This window comes from Mytilus trossulus, chromosome 4, assembly GCF_036588685.1.
Source record: "Mytilus trossulus isolate FHL-02 chromosome 4, PNRI_Mtr1.1.1.hap1, whole genome shotgun sequence".
NCBI classification, from domain to species: Eukaryota; Metazoa; Mollusca; class Bivalvia; order Mytilida; family Mytilidae; genus Mytilus; species Mytilus trossulus.
In genome coordinates, this window is record NC_086376.1 from 780082 (window position 1) to 800140 (window position 20059).

The 20059-nt window shown below is 29.9% G+C and overlaps 1 protein-coding gene across 2 annotated transcripts; it reads right to left on the minus strand.

Moving 5' to 3' along the window:
• Window positions 1–311: 311 nt before the first annotated feature.
• LOC134714452 (baculoviral IAP repeat-containing protein 7-B-like) lies at window positions 312–19345 on the minus strand. 2 transcript variants are annotated; one of them, XM_063575699.1, is made up of 8 exons: window positions 19243–19345; window positions 7525–8005; window positions 5800–6108; window positions 4808–4868; window positions 2843–2950; window positions 1940–2032; window positions 1311–1400; window positions 312–621 (listed from the first exon to the last, which is right to left on the minus strand). In XM_063575699.1, exons 2-8 carry the CDS (start codon window positions 7978–7980, stop codon window positions 410–412), a joined length of 1329 nt encoding a protein of 442 aa, XP_063431769.1. In that variant the 5' UTR covers window positions 7981–8005; window positions 19243–19345; the 3' UTR covers window positions 312–409. The 2 variants fall into 2 exon arrangements, with proteins under 2 accessions (XP_063431769.1, XP_063431768.1); XM_063575698.1 differs by lacking the exon at window positions 19243–19345 and adding an exon at window positions 11456–11574.
• Between the last annotated feature and the right edge of the window lie 714 nt (window positions 19346–20059).

Consider the following 20059-nt stretch of genomic DNA (forward strand, 5'->3'; position numbering starts at 1 on the left):
AAGATGTCGACTGCAAAAAGGAAAATCACAAAAGTACTGAGATTCGAGGGAAATTCAAAGGATACAGACTGTTGAACTTTATACAAGACTTGTAAGCATGAAATAAGTACAAAACATGTTCCAATTTTTGGCTTATTTATTCTGTCTTTGTCACTGATGAGTCTTAGGTAGACGAAACGCGATTCTGGCGTACTAAATTATAATCCTGGTACCTTTGATAACTATTTTGCATTAACTGTGAAAATTCACTGTCACATCCATTGGTCTATATCATTATCATATATGATCATTTAATAAAGACAAAGAGGTAATTAAAAATCAGATATAAACTTTAATGTAAAATAGTTTAACAAATGTAAAGTTATAAATAATAACAATTGTAAAATGTATATTAATGCACATATATCAGCTATGCCCAGAACATCTTCACAAATCTATCAACTGCATGACGACATAAAGGGCATCTAGGATTTTGATCTAACTGCAGTCTGTCTGAACAAGCTGCACAACAAAAGAAATGACCACATGGACAGCAGACAATAGTTCTTTCTTCAGTCAGACATATGCCACATTTTGTCATTGCAGATCTGTTGGCAGCATCAGACTCTAAACTTTGTATATCTGAACGTAGAAATAAGAAAAAGTTTGTCACGTCTGAAAGTTTTTGTCATTATTTAATTCATTTGGTGTTTATGACTGATTTGTTAGAACTCATACACAAGTTATAAATGTATATGCTGTCCTGAGATTATTTAAGGTGTTGCATATTGTATACATATATGCTTATTTTTTTAACGTTTATGTCAAACTATAGAAGCATCATTGGATATTATTGTCATTGGGTTGCTGTCCAATTCACATGTACCTCATGTTTCCTTTTACTCAACTATATTTTTGTTTTTTATATACTTTTTTAATATAAGTTATACTAATATTGTCTGAGTTTGTCAGTCTTCTCCACACACCAATGAATCTTTCAGACAAGGCAGTAAATTTGAATCAATTTAACATTTAGTCTTGGCATCTGCATATCAAAAACTTTAATAATATACACAACATTTATATGTGTAACACTTGTAAAACTTGTTATTCAAGTATTATTTTCTGATAATATTGGCCGTTTATACATGATTTATTGTTGTTTTTAACATTGAATTGTCAAATAAAATCATGATAACGAGCATGCATCATACAATGAGACAACTTTGGTAATGCTGAATTAATTCTTGCTCAAACTATTGGTCAAAGGACTGGAAATAGCAACATTTGACTTTTTGTGTTTCCCCTATAAATTTATTTTAAATACATACACTCTTTTAATTCTTTTATCTTTTTATCTCGTTCTTCTAACAACCAAACAACTCTTGCAATCTTTTCGGCCGATGGTTTGCACTGCTTATCTACAAAAAAAGAAAAAAATTGGCAAACAAACGTAATAGTATCAAAAAATGGCACACAAAAGATCTGGGAAAAAAGATTTTAAATGTGGCAAAACCTGCTATAAACAAAATTGCCACTCTTTTTTTAGAAATGAAACTCAAGGTTTTTCAAGGACCATCAGTAGTTTTCAAGAAAAGCAGAGTATGCATCGTTGTTGAAATGAACTTTGGAAAATATTGTTTTTTACATGTTGAAAACATTTCAATACTCTCTGCTTCAAGTGTAATCAAGACCAATGATCAACTTTACCAAGTAGCCCTTTTTAAATCATCCAAAGAATTCAGCTTTTGATGACGCGTTGAACATACAGATACCAATATCGTGTAGAACTAATAAGCAACTTATTTAATTTAACCCATACCTTATGAATATGATACACACAATTTAATGATGTTTCATTGAAGGGTTACAACAAAAACATCAATGGGTTATCTCCCCTTCATCAAACAATTTCTAACAAACAAAAATATTCAAATTATGAATAATAACTAGTATTTACCATGACAGAGTGCAATTAAAGTTTCTTTCACAAGCTGTTTGATGTTTGGTTTTGTTGACCAAGTATGTAAGACAGCAAAGGCTGCTGGTGATTCTATAATAAAATTAATTTTATTAATAAACAAATGTTAAGAATCTGGCGAACACTGATACTTTTTCTGATATGTTGTTACTCTTAGTATTTTAAACTTCAAGCTCTTTACATTGTATTGTAATTTCATGTCATGTAATGTGAAAAATAGATTGCAAAAAGAAAAATCTAGATTCTGTCGTACAAGAAACAAAACTATTGTGACAACATGATAGCTGTCCAGTAACTCTGGAATGACAATTCAGAAAATTTTGAAAACCAAAGCAAATCTATATTCAGTTATCTGAAACCACAGCATCAAGCAAACTACTGTTTTGCATCTGTTGTTGTTTGTTTAATTCTTATAATGCCCGTACTTAATATGTTTTGCTCATCCTACATTGTCATATCGGAGAAAAAAGCACAAGTTATCTAGGTAATAAATTCAATACACATATATGTTTCATGCATTTCAAATGCAATTCCTCATATTCAAATCTCTGATAAGCTGATACTTGCATCATTTTGTCTAGTCCCTGTCAAATTCAACATAATGCGGGTAAAATCTATGTTGTATTTTTATTCTATATCAACAGACTTTGTATGAATTAAATGTCCACACAAAATATTAAAAGCTATAATCAAGAATCTTCTTCAATTTAATGTCTGTGTCATGCATTTGAAATGTGGAAGCAAGTTCAAATGTTTTAATGAATGCAAAGTAAGAAAATTATAAGTATTTTACAAATTAATTCTATTGTAAATGTTATATATTACTAATATCAACTTATACTTTCTTTTGTATATCATTTACAAAAAAGTATATACACTTACCCATATACAGATCAATGTCATTGTCAGAAATAATCTTTGTAGAAAAAACTCGTGATGATGGATTGTCAAATTCAGTAACAACATCTTCTGTGGGATTGGCTATAGCACCTTTAAATTTAAAACAAAACATATATATAATTTAAAATCTGATACATAAAACCGTTCATTGAAGATATATACATCTTAAATTCACACGGTGAATTTCAAATTAATTTCCTTGATCTCAAAGAACAATCTATAGAGGATTAAAGGTATGTTGTTTCTTCAAAGCATTTTTTTCTTTTGCATGAGTGCATACATTTCCTGATCAAAATTAATTCAATATACCATGACTTGTTAATGTTTCACCCGGCATCTTTTCTAATGTGAGATAAATAAACAATAGTTGGAATGCGATGCGTAAGTATATAAGTCTTGGTAAGTATATAAGGTTTTAATTTCCTTAATACATTAGAAATTTCTCAAATAAAACAGCTATTCAATGTAAAACAATTTAAGATTAAAGTCTTATTTTAACTAGGTTCAACCCCCCATTTTATTCTTGAAAAGTCCTGATTTGGAATATGGCAGTTATGATATAACAGTTCGTTTCTATGTATGATGCATTATCGGTTGTTTTTTGTTGCACTTCATTGAATCTGCTGCTTCGTTGTTTATCACCTTTAGTTGATGTGTTTCCTTCTGTTTTAGTTTGTATGTTTTTCTAACAATTGATTTATGAGTTATGAACTATGGTATACGTATGTTGCCTTTATTTATCAGAGATGAAAGTCTGGTGTCAAAACACCAGGCGGTGATGATTTCAATTTAGCATAACTGTTTGATGCCTACAGCATTTAAGGTAGATGGGGTGTCTAAATTATAATCCATAGAATTTCTTAATAATTTGCCGAAATGTAGTTTATATTCTGCTTGTTTAACAACATTAATAAAAAGAATGGGTCACCGGACTTATTTTTACACTACAAGCTGTGCAGAATTGTCAGATATTGTATAGATTATGCATGGAAAACCCAATTTTTGGTCATAAAACGAAAACTACACAATAGAATTTTGAAATAAAATATAAGAAGATAGCTCAATATTATTCTTTCGGATGATAAGAAGAAAAATTGAGGTCACCGGACTCGTTTTCTTGCTACATAATAAAATGGATAAATTCCTAACACATTCTATTGTAAAAGTAACACTATCTGAATTATCTGCCCTTGTATTTGAGTTGTCTCCCCTTATTTGGCAAAGTTGGGGAAAAAATAAATCAAATAAATGTATTTTTTTTTTGGTAAAATACAACCATAAATATGATAAATCATGGCATTTTCTATATCCATATAAAAAATCTTACACATGAATTACCTACTAATTTCAAAATTTTCACATTTTATCAAAAATCTAGACCTTGCTTTCTGGTATTTCAAAATCCAAAATGGAGGAAGACACCCTATCTACATTAATATGATAAACTCTGAAAGTCTCCATATTAAAAAAAAATAATAAATAGTTTCAAAATGTGTCAACTCTAAGAATGTACTGACCCAATTTGACTTCTTTACACAACAAAACTATCTTTTTATTTGCAGCAGGTCACTGGTGATCAGAAAAATTCCGCACAACTGTCATTTTTTTCTATCTTTTATCAGTATAAAATAATGACCAGTAAACATTTAAACATCTTTCTTCATAGTACAACAACATAATATATAATCCTTGATGTTGTCATGGCTCAGCATATACAAAATTTTGTGAAGGTTCACAAAAGAGGGACGAATGATTCCAGAGGGACAGTCAAACTCATAAATAGAAAATAAACTGACAACACCTATTTACACAGCCAGAACATTTTATGCTCATTACTTGTTTTAGTAGCAGAAGTTTTCTTATTGGTGTTAACATTCTATTAAATGTTATCCACTTCACTGATAAATGTCTTTTATGGTGTATTATTAAAAAAAAATCAAAACTTACCATATTCCTCACTACTTGGCGACGGTTGTTCAGTCAGGAGATTATGAGTTTCTCTATTCGGCTATAATTTAAAAAAAAAAAGTAAGAATGTACATACATACATGAACATAGGATACAATGTCACCACAACATTAGTATTTTCATATTCTACAATAAGCGAAATGTATTCACACACTTCAACTAGAAGCTTCAAGGAGCCTGTATTGTTCACCTGTCAATTATTTATAAAACTTGAAAACACAAAATATAATGTTCTGCTTCAATTGCATGGTTTGCTATCAGAAATATACTGACAAAATGTAGTTAACGTTCAACTGATGATTTTAGATTTTAGATTTTAGATTTTAAAGTATCTCCATCTACTATAGAACACGTTAGTGTGTTAAGAAGATATGTTGTGCAAAATCATAAGTCTTGTATCTTTGGTTAGTTTTTATTAATCTCTTGGTCGACACCACTGCTGATGGACATGTTACCACCAGACCAGTAGTTGAAACAATATAATCATTTCTGTAAAGGAGTAAGCCCTTTTCGACCACCTTTTGGTCTAAAAATATGTATTTTTTAGAAATTGGTTAAAATATGAACTTTAAGTTACATGTATATATTGTTTTGGAGAATACAATAAACATGCATCAGACAATAGCATAATTAATTCATTCAAAATTACTAAAATCTTCACAATTTTTACATTTGTGCTAATTTACAGACGGTTTTTTGTCCAAAATGAAGTAGCTGCACTTGTATTCAGTCTTAATACTAAAACATATAGTGAATTTGGTGATAAGATTGTCAGACAGTAGGAAATTTAGATGTGGTATGATGTCTATAAGATCCTATCTAAAATTTGGTTCAAACCTTCATTACCTGTGAAAAAGAACCCTGCTCTTGCCGAATGTAATAGGGTCTGTGTTTTGCCAGATGTCAAAATCTAACGTTTTTTTTTATTTTCGTTAAACCAAGAGAACTATGTACTATATATAGCTATTTACCATTTTTATCTTAACAAAGTCGCATTCAGGGCTGTGCTTTGAATGCTCCATCCATGGGTGCTCATGTGGTTCCCATTCTCCCAGACGTATTCCACAAGAGTAGCACTTTACAACATCATTTTTTCCTGTATAGAAGAAACCAGCACCTGCTAAATCTACTGGGGTTTGTGTTTTTGGCCAATTTCTAAAAGATGCGAGTCTTACATTATAGTCTGTATAAATAAAATCATTATGACTGTCTTCTACATTACTACATTGATGAGATGATTGTATAATGGATGGCTGTTCTTCTTCTTGGAATGGTCTGGACTACAATTTAGAACAACAAACATTATATTTAGAAAACACTATAATCACAAGTCAGTTAAGTGATTAGCAGTACTTTAACTTAAATTCTTAAAACAAAACATTTTGAAGACAAAAAGGTTCATTAGTAATATTTATCATCATAGAATCATCTTATCAAATAAGTTATGTATCATATTCAATATGTTGTAGGCAGATGAGATAAATAGTTGATCATTTAATAATTATTGGTCCACACTTTATTCTATTAAAATTGATTTTGTCTTGGTTTGGATTTTTCAAACAAAACTTGTCCTTGAATCGCTGTAGTCTGTAGATGTGTTCTTGCTTTTTTATCGAACTAAGGAACTGATTACAGTAAAACTTGACAGGAATGTTTTAAATAACACTTATTACGAAGAAAAAAAATGACATTCAGTTTATTTAACAAAAAAGCGTCTAACGATGTAATATACCATAGCATTGCTAGTTATCAAAGGTACCAGGATTATAATTTAGTACGCCGGACGCGTATAATATGCCAAATACGGCTAAGGTAATCTATTCCTGGGATAAGAAAATCCTTATTTTTTTTTTTAAATTCAAAGTTTTGTAAACAGGAAATTTATAAAAATTACCACGTTATTGATATTCATGTCAACGCCGAAGTGTTGACTACAGGGCTGGTGATACCCTGGGGGACGAAACTTCCACAAGCAGTGGCATCGACCCAGTGGTGTAAATAGTTATCAAAGGTACCAGGATTATAATTTAGTACGCCAGACGCGTGTTTCGTCTAAATAAAACTCATCAGTAACGCTTGTATCAAAACGATCGTATTGAACGTAAAATCGGGTTGCATATGAAAAAGGGTTGAAAAACTATTATCTGAGGGGGAGGACAGGGGTACCCTTCTCCCTTCTCCCATCCCTCTTCTCCTTTCTCCTACCTCTCTTCTCCTTTCTCCTACCCCTCTTCTTATTTTATTTTTTTCAATTTACCGGAAAAAAAGAGAGATATTTTATTTTTTCATATTTTATTTTTTTCTCCAACTTTTTCTCCTTTCTCCATGCCTTCCTCTCCTTTCTCCCATCCCATTTCTCCTTTCTCCTACCCCCTTTCTCCCTGTCTCACTTACCCCTATCTTCCCCCTCTTACCTTGTATTTGACAGCTATAGGTCATTACTTCTACATTTCATTTTATTGCAATGAAATATTATGTGAAATATTTTCTTATGTACTTGACACGATAAAACTGATACCGTATTCCTTTTTTGAAAATAAGTCTGCACATTTTTTGAAAAAGTGCAATTTAACAAAGACTAAAAGGAAAAAACAGTTGCGGTATTACACCTTCAGGTAAAGTAGTTCAAAAATTTAATGAACAATTAAAATTCAATTATGGCCGTTTGAAAAGACGACAAATATTAAGCAGCTTACTAATGCAAAAGAACTATAACCAGTATCCAATAAACCACTGAATTGTGTGCCAGGTCTCTCCTTTGTATTTGTTTCTTCACTTCTGGGTTCGTCATGACTTTCCACATCTATTGACCTTCTAATCCCAATAGAAATGCAGTTACCGTTTCCAGATGGGGTTTCTATTGTTCCATTACATACAAACTGACAGTATGGAGATATTTGTCTATGCACTTCCAGTAGATCGCTACAATGCCTATCACAGTGAGTGCCAGTCCAAATTATACCACATTCAAAACATTTACACTGTCCATTGTCAAAATAAAATCCAGCTGCGGCCAGTTTTATGTAACTGATGTTTGGAAGAAAATTTTGAGGACGTTTTGAGAAAGACTCAAGACGAGCAAATTCCAGGTCATAACATCTATCAATTGGCATACCCATGGAAAGGCGTCGGTAAAACTCCATTCCACTCATCCTTATTCCTTCAAAACTTCAACACCTGTAATAGTATGTCTAAAATTATATGACTTGTAAAGACTTTAAAATATTTTGATCGAGTTTTTCCATATAAGAAAATAATTTGATCAATGATTGCATGATTTCAATTAAGTTTAAAACTGAATAGAATAATGCTTTGTTATCACATATATAAAAGTCTTAGGAAATTTTTTTTCGTAAAATTTAGAAAATGCAGGTAACTATATATAAATGTGACCATTTTAACATTAGTACAAAATTCCCCCAAAAATTACATGACTTCAAAGTATTTACTAATGTAAAATGAAATAAAAAAAACTTGTTTTATAGCTAACCCTTCTTGAACTTATTTTAGGACCTACCATAATACTTTTTGGTCAATTTTGAACAATAGATATAGGAAGATGTGGAGTGAGTGCTAATGGAACAACTCTCCATGCAAATAACGAATCACTATTTAGGTAAATTGTTCTACCATTTTGAATCACTTGAAATATTTTGGAAAGTAAATTTGCCTTTCTACACTTCTTTTCATCCTGTTATTAGTTAGCAGAAACGTGTGAATTATTTTGTAATCTTATTAACATTTGAGATTTCTTGGACCTCGAGATTTCAATCCTTCCAAATTTTAGGTTTTAAACAAAATGATCCTGAGACAAAGAAACTTGAATGAGTCAAATTTGGCACTCAACGTTTTGATAGGTGTACCAGAGACGATGTGACGTCAACGTGGGTCATTTGCATAGCTTGTCAGTAGTCCCATTCATTGATAATGTGGCTCATTATAAAACAAAATTGTGAATTAAAAAAAAAATGGAATTGATTTAGTAGTAAAACGGAAATAAAGACGATAAAATGAAACTGTAGAACCAAATTATGATTGTGTAAATGTCACATCAACATCAACCAACGTCAACAAATGTACAAATTTAAAATTATGCTAAGATAAGGATTGGATTTCAAATTTCCGCTTTGTATAATAACAATTAAGATATCAAAAAAAATATTTAATATGAATATATTAAAGTGATTTCAATATGATATATGATATATTGTGTAAAGTGCCTTATTTGTTAAATGCTTGAAACAGGAAAGTGTACTTGTTTTACTTTTAAACATTTCTACAGTTCTTTTAATCTCCATCTACCTATATTACATTTCTTTCATCCTGTTAGCACAAACGCCGGAATTATTTTGTTATAAAACATTGTTATCACTGTATATCTTTATATCAAATAATCTACTTTGATTTCCTTATTGTGATATAAAATATAGAAAATTGATGTCAATTGATGTGAATTTCGTTTCTCTAAATCTACAACTCCGTTTACAAATAACATTTGACACGCGTTCCAGATTTTCACAAAGGCTAAACAAGATGAAAATAATACAAATTTTGATGCAATACAAAAGTTGTATACATGGACAGCTATTTCATAATAAGCATTTTGTTACTGATTGTATTTATTGTGAAAATTTATCTATTAAATGCCGGAAACAGAAAAGTGTGACCATTTAACCTTAGTACAAAACACCCAACATATGACATCCGTTTAAAGGTTTACACTAAGACTAAATGAAAATAATACTTGTTTAACTTCTATACAGTTCTACAGTTCTTTTATCTCCAATTATTTTTTTGGGGTCGCTTATAAACAAGATCTTTTTAAGTCAATTGGTGTGAATGGCCCTTGCTTAATTTAGTCGTAACATTTTTGAGAAAAAAAAAATTTCATCTACCTACATTACTTTTCTTTCATTCTGTAAGCAAAAATGCCGGAATTATTTTTTTAGAAAACCTTGATATCACTTTGTATCTTTGTATCTTTATATCAAATACTCTATTTTGATTTCTTTATTCATTTATTGTGATGAAAAATATAGAAAATTGAAGTCAAGCCAATATTTTAAAATACATCTAAAATATTTAACATGTTTGTGAGTTTAATGAAGACTGTTCTTGTTATCATTAACCTTAAATCAAATCACTATGTTTGTTGTCCTAAAAGTTAATTTGATCATCTTCAGGTCAGCATTATTACAAAATGAATTTCGTTTCTCTAAATTTACAACTTCGTTTATAAATAACATTTGACACGCGTTCCAGATTTTCACAAAGGCTATACAAGATGAAAATAATATTAGTTTAATGCAATGAAAAATTTGTATACAAAAACAGCTAATTGAAAATAAGCAATTTGTTACTGATTGTTTTTTTTATCGTGAAAATTGTATCACTGAAATGATAAAGTGAACTTGTCGAATACAAGTTGATGTTAAAGTGTTCTGTTAAGGCGATATTTTATCTTTTGTCTTGGTGACATTATTTTGGTAACATTTTTATTTTGTTATTTTAGGAGCTGCATTTACATACCTTATAGAGGTTATTTAATTTAGAACACTGTATCAATATATCTTACAAACTTCTGATAGTAATGATCATTCAATTAACCGTGAACTATTGGTGACATTTTTTTTTTACAAAAATATTAAATAATATAAATAACTATGTGCTGACTGATAGTTGATATTGAATAAATTATATATTTTTTAAACTTATATGCTTACCAAAAGCAAAAGTGATGAACTCACACAAGTAAGTCATGTCATGGGGTTTTTAATTAAATGATTAAATGGCAGTTTAATAGTGAGTATGTCGAGCCTGCAAATTTTGTCGATACTACATAACGATTGTGTACTGCGTTAGTGAAATCCAAGGTGCCGGTATACCATCCTGGAGTTTTATCAAACTTGGACAGAAGCTTCTTACAATCAATAGGTACATGTAGTATTTAGTGAAAAAAATCTAATTATTTCCCTAGATTTGTTGACAAAAGTAGGCAAGACATGAACCCTTACTAATTTTTGTATTACCAGTCCAAATATTCCACGATTATTTGATTATCTTGTTTGAAAAATATTAAATGAATATGTGATTATATCTGCAAAAAACTTGTGATTATTTGATAAATTTGACATCCCGATGAGGGTTCCTGAGACAAAAGGACATTCATAGAAGAAAACAATTCACGTCCTGCATTAACAGAATTCACATTAAACATGCTTATTACTAAACAAATGTACCGATTTCAAGGTTCCAATTACAAAATACAAAATAAACACATATTATTTCAGATCACAACTGTCCACACAGATTAGATTGTCGTCAGTCCTTTACTTATACTCCATGTCCTGGGGAGAATGTATTACAGACATGCTTAGTTTTAGTTAAGATTTATAGTATGATGTATGAAATTTAAAATTTTAAAGAAAAACAAATACACACATGTGAACATAAACAAATAGGTCAAGTTCAGTTTTATTTAGCTTTAAATCTGTATATATACATGTACATAAATCTATTTAACCAAAAATGAAAAAAAAAGTTTTAACAAGAGTAGCATTCACATATATAAAACTTTTCATAAAATATTTGAAGATTAAGCAGTTAAGATCAATCAAGAAAACTTACCATTTCATGACAATAACTAAAAACATGTCCTCCTATACAATCAATTGTTGGTAATGTGCCAAATGACATGCGCAATTAACGTCTCAAAATATCATTCAAGTTGATAATTTTAAACGTCTTACTTTTTGTGAAGATTCATATGACTATCATTTCTTTCACCAGACTTTTTAAAGGTTTTATAAATGTCTGAACAAAAAGACCATATTTATTAAAGTTTAAAACAATTATCAACCAGTATTAATTTTGAAAACAAATGGTTGTTACTGGACCATATTCATAACATATATATATGTACACAGCTCAGTTTGCATACATGTAGTTACTATTTATATACTTAAAATCTTAAGTACTTTTTTGTACTATTTTTCTACTCTAAAGGAAATGTGATATTTAGGTATCCGTATTATACAGTACAGTATTTGTACTTAAAATGTAGATTTAAGAATTAATACCAAAAGTGTTCACAATATTTAATGTTTGCAAATCACAAAATATTACTGAATATTAAAAGTAGATTTCCAGCACCTCAGATAATTGGTACAGAAATAGTACCTATGCAAAAGTAGCTGTATATACATATGTTAAAACTTGTAACAAGATGGATATAGGAAGATGTGATGTGAGTGCTAATGAGACAACGCTCCATCCAAATAACAATTTTAAAAAAGTATCATTTGTTTTTCTTTTGATCTTTTTGGTAACCCTTTTTACATATAATTTCTATTTTCAAATGGTAACATTTTTTACAGTTCAAAAAGAACAAAAGGCTTTCAGGAGACTGCGGAGGTAACATTTTGTCATTATTCGAATAGTTCATGAGTAAATGCACAGACACGACTGTATACGCAACTTTTCAATGTTTCAAGGATCGAAACTCCTTAACAGTTAAAGTGAAAATAGTCATTATTTTGTTATCAGTAACAACATATTAAAATTTCAAAATCTTTGGTTGAATGGTTCATAAGTAAATGCACAAACAACATTCTTTTCAATCTCTAAAGAACCATAATGGACAACATCAAAAGTTCAATGAAGGATAAAAAACAAACTTAATTCATATAGTTTTCTAACTGACCCTCACACCCCTTTTTTTAACTTAATTTGGGAAAAATTGATTGACCAATAGGGATATATTTATAATCGATTTTGAATTAACAAAACTTGTATCAATTTTGACCCACACACCCCCAAACTATTTGATTTAAGGTTTTTTATCCTACATCGATCTTTTGATGTCGTCATAATTGAACTTGACTGTCATTTTGTTTTCAGCAACAACATATTAAAAATCGAAAAGCTTTTGTAAAACAGTTAATGATTACATGTACGGACAACATTTGGTTGCTGCTCGTAAGACCGCCCGCACACAAGGGAGCCTGCCAGTCGTACATATCCAAATCAATAACCGAGGGTATTTTCTTCGAAAGACCCAGTTTAAAACTGTACTTTTTGTTACCACAACATATTTAGAATTTTATAGTAAATTCATTGTACTGTGTAAGAAAAACTTAAAAAAATACTATGCACCACCAACTGGAGTGCAGATGTACAATAATTTATACTGTGATAATGGTTTAGGTACCGATCTTGGATTTTGAGAAAACAGATAGCAATTAGTTTAAATCTTAATGAAATGTCCAAATTATAAGAGTATTATGTAACTCCTTTGACAAAAATTTTCAATATAATATAAACAAGAATGCACAATCTGAAAAGTCTTATCTTCTTTACTCACCATTGATTTTATAATGATAGTCCGTAATATAAAGCTTTACTACAAAAGAGGGACGAAAGGTACCAAAGAGACCGTCAAACTCATAAATCTAAAACAAACTGACAGCACCATGGCTAAAAATGAAAAAGACAAACAGACAAACAATAGAACACATGACACAACATAGAAAACCAAAGAATAAACAGCACGAACCCCACCAAAAACTAGGGGTGATCTCGGGTGCTCCGGAAGGGTAAGTACAAGTATCACATAGAATTAACACGATCCAGAAAAATGAGGTCACGGTCAGATCAACCAAACAAGAAACAGATGAAAACCTTATAATCTTGCAATAAACCATAATAGTTGACTTATTGCTTATAATTTGTTAAAAATAGACTTAACCAGAAAAAATAAGTATTAACCAACAAATCATGAAAATGAGACCAATTTCAGATGAACCATGCCAGACGGAACATGTACACTTCACAATCAATTTATGCATTGATTATGGTTGACCTTTTTTTATATAAGATAACATACAAACTTAACCATGAAAACTTAACATTGACCAATGAATCATGAAAATGACATAAAGGTCAGATGATACTTGAAAGACATACATATACATCTTATTATCATATCATACAACAAATATAGTTAATCTATTGAGAAAAACAAACTCAAACACAAAATCTTAATACTAAAGCATGAACTGTGAAAATGGGTTCAGGGTCAAATGAATCCTTGAGACCGATTTGTACATCATAAAATATTTCCATGCACATTATATCGTTGATCTATGCCATTCAGCATTAGAAAAATGACCAATACTCAAATACTGAACTTTGACTACGTTCCATACGCAAAATATTGCTTGTAGACCTATTGCTTATAGTATCTGATATTTGAACTTGATAACAAAACTTTAATCTTGTTCGTTGATCTATAAAATGTGGTTGAGTTCAAATGAAAGCTGTTTGACAGGCATGAGGACCTTGTAAGTCATGCACATACTAAATATATGTATCCTAGTACTCATAATAAGAAATAATCATAACAAAAAAACTTGTAGTCACTGAACCCTCAAAACGCGTTATAGGACAATAGATATATGACAGATGGAAACCTTGCGACATAATGCATCATAATACAAAGTTTATTGAATCTAATTCTTCCACATTCTCAAATATTATTTTTTCTATAGTGTGCTTACACCACAGCTGTCATCGTGAGATCACTATCCTTATGTCGATCTTTTTTTTCGACAGAAGTCGCAGAATCAACAAATAGTATGTATTTATTTATTTTTATATTTAGGGCTCTTATCTACAAAAAAAAACAGATTTTTTTTTATTTTTATTTTTTTCAACATGGCCACTTAAAAGGGAAATAATTCACTTATACGGGAAGATAGCTAAGATAAATTTACTTTAAAAATAGAATGTATTGTGAATTTACCTACCAATAAATAGTTATCAAAATTAACGAGTCCAGTGACCACATGTTTTCTATTTCTCATCTGAAAGAACATTTCAAGAGCTATTTTCTCAAATTTTAAGGTTTAAAATTCTATGCTTTAGTTTTCCTTTTATCACACAAAATTGGGTTTTCGATATCTGTCTATAATTTATAAATTTGGTACAACCTGTAGGGTTAAAAGCTGATACTTCTTACTATATATTATTAAAAAAAACAGGGTATACACTTCAAAAAAAATCTATGATATTTAATTGAGACCATATACCTTAAGCATGTTTTTTATCCTCCATATATTCAATTATATAATTATCCGAACTCACGTTGTATATTTAAGTAAGAAAGGCATATGTAATCATATGTTCTTGAAGGGAAAATATTTATGAGATTTTTTTTTTAAATATGAGATTTTTTTGGTCAAACATAAATTATAGTGAAACAATGATTTGTTTTAAGCTGCAAGTTTAGTTCAGGTTTCAAAAAACTAATGAAGCTACGAAAAATCGCAAATGAATTATTCACCATGTGACCTTCAAGTTAACCTAAACTAGACTCAGACTAGGAGTGTTCAGTTATTAAAAGAAAAGGAATGTCAACATTGAAAGTGAAAGTACATGTAGGGTAGTCCACTCGGTTGAATGACTCAATCTACAAAAACAAATTTTTATCCTGCTAAATAAATGATCAACATATTTATATATAGCAGTTGACAGTCTTTACATTATAATACACAATTTACTACTAGCAACACTAAATATGCACTCTATAATTGTGTGTTTCACTTATCATACTAAGTCGTCAGTATAGTCATTCCTTTTTTTAATCAGTTATCAATGATCATCCGAAGTCAACATTTAGTAGATATAGGTGTGAGTGCCAATGAGACAACTCTCCATCCAAATAACAATTTAAAAATTAAACCATTATAGGTTAAAGTACGGCCTTCAACAAGGAGCCTTGGCTCACACCGAACAACAAGCTATAAAGGGTTCCCAAAATTACTAGTGTAAAACCATTCAAACGAGAAAACCAACGGTCTATTTAGACCTATTACATGTAGCCATTACACGTGCAATATAATCATATTTCAAAATTATATGCCACTAAAAGTGATAAACTGGCCAATTATTTTTTTATTACAAATAATTCGAAGCATTCAAATGGTGACGGTGAATTCAAAAAGTATAATCCTAATACAAGTATTATAAAGGATAACTTTAAAGATTTTTCAAATTCCATATTCAACTTTGTAAACAGTTGAACATTGTATATTAGATTCTAATAGGCTATGAATAAGGTCTTCCACTTAAAATTTCCAACATTCAATTGTCAACAAAGAAACTATTTTTTTACAAGATATACATAACGTGATATTAAAATATATCTATCAATGAACGGTTTTACAGACCCAATTCACCATCCATCATATCTTCATAATCAAAGCGTGTTTGAGCCCTTTACATTGCTTTTTATCGATAGATAAATATCATAACAACTTGATGTATAAAGTCTATCTTTTTCCAATATAAAACCAAATTACACCAAATTGTAATACATTTATGACCAATTGAACATGATTTACCTGCAAGTTCATCAATGCATGATTTAAAACTAGACAACAAAAGTCGATTATTAGTATTGAAAATTTACTTGTATTAACTTAATGTAAGAGATTTGCAGAACTTATTTGTTTACGTAGTTGATGAATTCATAACCATTCCAACCATTTTTGACAAAACTTTAAATTTTTAACAAAACTTCATGGGTTAAAAGGACAGTTTATAGTAATAGATATCACCTCCTTTCAACTCAAGCAATGTCAATGTCTATCATTAACAAATGATAATGCAATCTTATTGATATAATTTAAACCCAACTGTGATAGACGGGTGTTTCTAATCTGTCATCTCTTTAAAACGTTTTCACCTTTTGTGTATTCGCAGTCAAGTTACCATACAAAATCAAACCACAAGTACTTAATACACCATAAATATTCAGTGTTCACTTCATTTTCTTTCAAATCCTCATACAGTAATTCAAAAAAACTGTAAACATGTGTTATATAATAACCTCTTATCATATTTACCAAGTAGGTTTAAATATCTTTTATAAGTTACAAAACATTTTTTACTTTTTTTCTCATCACAATTGTTTTTAAGAAATACATTTCTTAGTTTCCAATATACAACTTTTCGGTCGTATTGAAATTTAAATGAAATACAATTAATCAACAAAATGAAAATATTGTTTTTTGGCAAAACCTTCCTATCCCGCGTCCTCAACCCTAAGCTCAAACTGACATCTACTCAGAATTTGTCATATATTTAAACAAGACATTATTGGCTGATCTCAAGTTTGTTTATTAATTTAGTTCAAATGATCCTTCAGAATAGTCCTATATACTATATCATTGAATTCATCTGATCATTACAAACAAATATTATTCTTTACAGTTTATATTAGGTGGGGATCTCAATACTCCACGATATTTTAAGTCTCAAAACTGTAAGGATTTGGAATTCCCACTTGGGATTTGTCTTTTCTTTCATTCTTATCAACTTGATGTGCAACTAAAAAATCTATGGATGAAGGAGAGATAAATAGTCCTGGTATTTATGATGAGTTTATGTTCATCCTTGCCTTACATTTCTGAGTTGACTTAACTATTCAAAAAATGATTATGGGGTACAACATACAATCTCAAAACACAATGAAGAGACAATCTAGTTTTGTAAGCACTACATAAAAAAAATTAAGAATAAGCACCATACTCCCCAAAAATCAAGGGTGGATCATCTGAAATTATTCATAACTTACATGTTTTAACAAAAGTGTAAGGCAACGGTAAAAGTCAGATTCTTCATAAGACTTTATAATAAAAAGCCCATTTAGTGAAAGAAACTACATTAATGAACACATAAATAATAAATCTGTATGTGATTTACAAAGTATCCAACGAATGGTATACATAAATAATACATGATTATTTCTTTAAACCATATAACATCTTCTATTCTACCTAGGAGTTTAACGTATTGAATCAAAACTTAAATATTGACAAAACAAACACAATATCTAACCACAAATATGACAAAATGTAGACTTCCATTTTTAAATACTTTAACGATATTATGTATATACGTCAGGATCTCAATTTGAGAACTATGTGACATTCAAAAAATGAAATATGAATAAAATGTGATGACGAGACAATTTACTGATACATCATTATAAGGAGTTCAAATTAACTTATAATCAAACAAGTAGGTTCTGTAGAGTTGTTTAAAGTGCATACACTTCTTTTTTTACTGGGAAAATAAGGGGATGATGGATAGGGGTATATAACTTGCCATGCAACAAGTCACATTTAGATGTGTCACAGTCAGCTCTTTAACTCAAATGAAACCTGATGCAGATTTATTCAGATAACTCGAGATCAAACGAAAGTAATCTCATAATCTCATGTTTACTGGTTTTCTACAAACTTCAAAAGTCTCATGACACCAAGAATCAGATTTATTTCAGAAATACAAGGAAGTCATTTTACATCATTATAATTCTGCAATATTAAAAATTACTTGCATAAATTTGATTTTATTGCAACCTTATGTTGCTCTGTATACATGTTTATCTGAAAATAATCATAAGTCTTTGTTACCTTTAACCCTGATAAATTATCGGATTTTCTTCAAAATTTATATATTGATGATACATAAATTTCCATTGTGATGGTGTACAATATTAATAGGGTCACATGCTTATTTTCACAGTAAACATCATTCAAAATGGGTTTCTTAAAGAAAAAAAACACTTTAAAATGTCTGAATAAAGGTTATATATCTGTAACAATTTTTTTCATTGGCTAAAGGTTGCCATCAAATCCACAGTAGACCAGGCTAACTAAGGAGAGACCCGCCATTTTAAGTTGATCAATCAACAAATGTTCGAATACTACTATATAATCGAAAATTAAACAACACCTACCTCGAATTCGCCGTTTTAATGTAATTTTATTCGAATTTGAAGCGTACAGGTAACGTGAAAACCTCCAGTTTGTAAGTTTTCATGTGTATGACGTCACGTTTAGCCATGACGTCTTTGTGCCAAAATCATTCATAAAGTTTCGCGGATTTTTTTTTATTTGACAAATTTAGACATTTTTTCAAGTTTTATCGTATTTTCTCTTTTAGTAATGCATTAGCATCGGAATAACAGTACTGTAGTTGAAGAGTTGCCACCGTCAAATCTACAATTGACGTTGGCAACTCTTCAACTACAGTACTGTTATTCCTTAATTGTGTGGATTTTATATATGTTTTGAAAGAATTTTATCAGTTGTATTGAAACATGAAAGAAATTAATGGTTTTTTTTTATTTTCAGTTGGAGCTTAATATGCAAAATTTGTATGCAAAATTTTACAGAAATCTTCCCTTAAATGAGGCCATTGTCTATTTCTAGCTTGAGTGAGAAAACCTTGAAATAATGCATCAGTTTTATATGTAAAGCCTTTTAGCATTAACCATATATCCAACATTCAGACTTGAAGCAGTTATTGTGTACTTTCTTTAAAATTTGAAATAAATATTTACTTACCAGATGTTTTAAAAAATCAAGTTTGCTGAATTGAGGCTGAATTGTGAAAAGATGCTACAGATTGTCCTAGGATAGCTAATAAAACTTGCAAATCTGTAAATAGTTCATCCTCAAACTATATAGGCACTTCAGTTGTAAACACGTTACTTTTTTTAACTTGATTATCTTAGGATTAAATCCTATTTTACTCGCTAAATATAGATTATAAAAGTAAAATTGTACAATATGAATTTGAAAAACACAAGGTTTATGTGACACATATGTTCATATCATGTATGAAGATAAAAATTCACTGAATGTCAAATGTTTCACTTGTCAATGGATGATCCATGAATCTACAATATTTGACATTTCTTTTTACAATTATCGCAATCCTTATGTAAACAAATATTTCAACTTATAACTCTTGGGCCATGTGTGTTTATTATAAATCTGTTAATAGTAAATTGCTCTCTGATTGACTGGCTGTCGATTCATTCGATTGGGCATCCAATGGGGGTAATGGGGTTAATCAAACAGAAAAATAATACTCTGATTGGATGATCATGACCTTGAAATATACACTACTAAACATGTGTTAACTGGAACTACTATCTGATGGGGTTGATAATTATACACACTATAAATCAAAGCAATAACTATGTGACACAGCAAAATAAATTATCATTTTAATTAGATCATTCTTTGATAATGGAAACAGTTAAAATAAATCTTAATCATATTTTAACTTTATATATTGATTTTAATAAAACCTCAGGCACACTCTTATTCTTTTTCTGATTGACAATCTTAATATAGGAGTTCAAGTTCAAGTTCA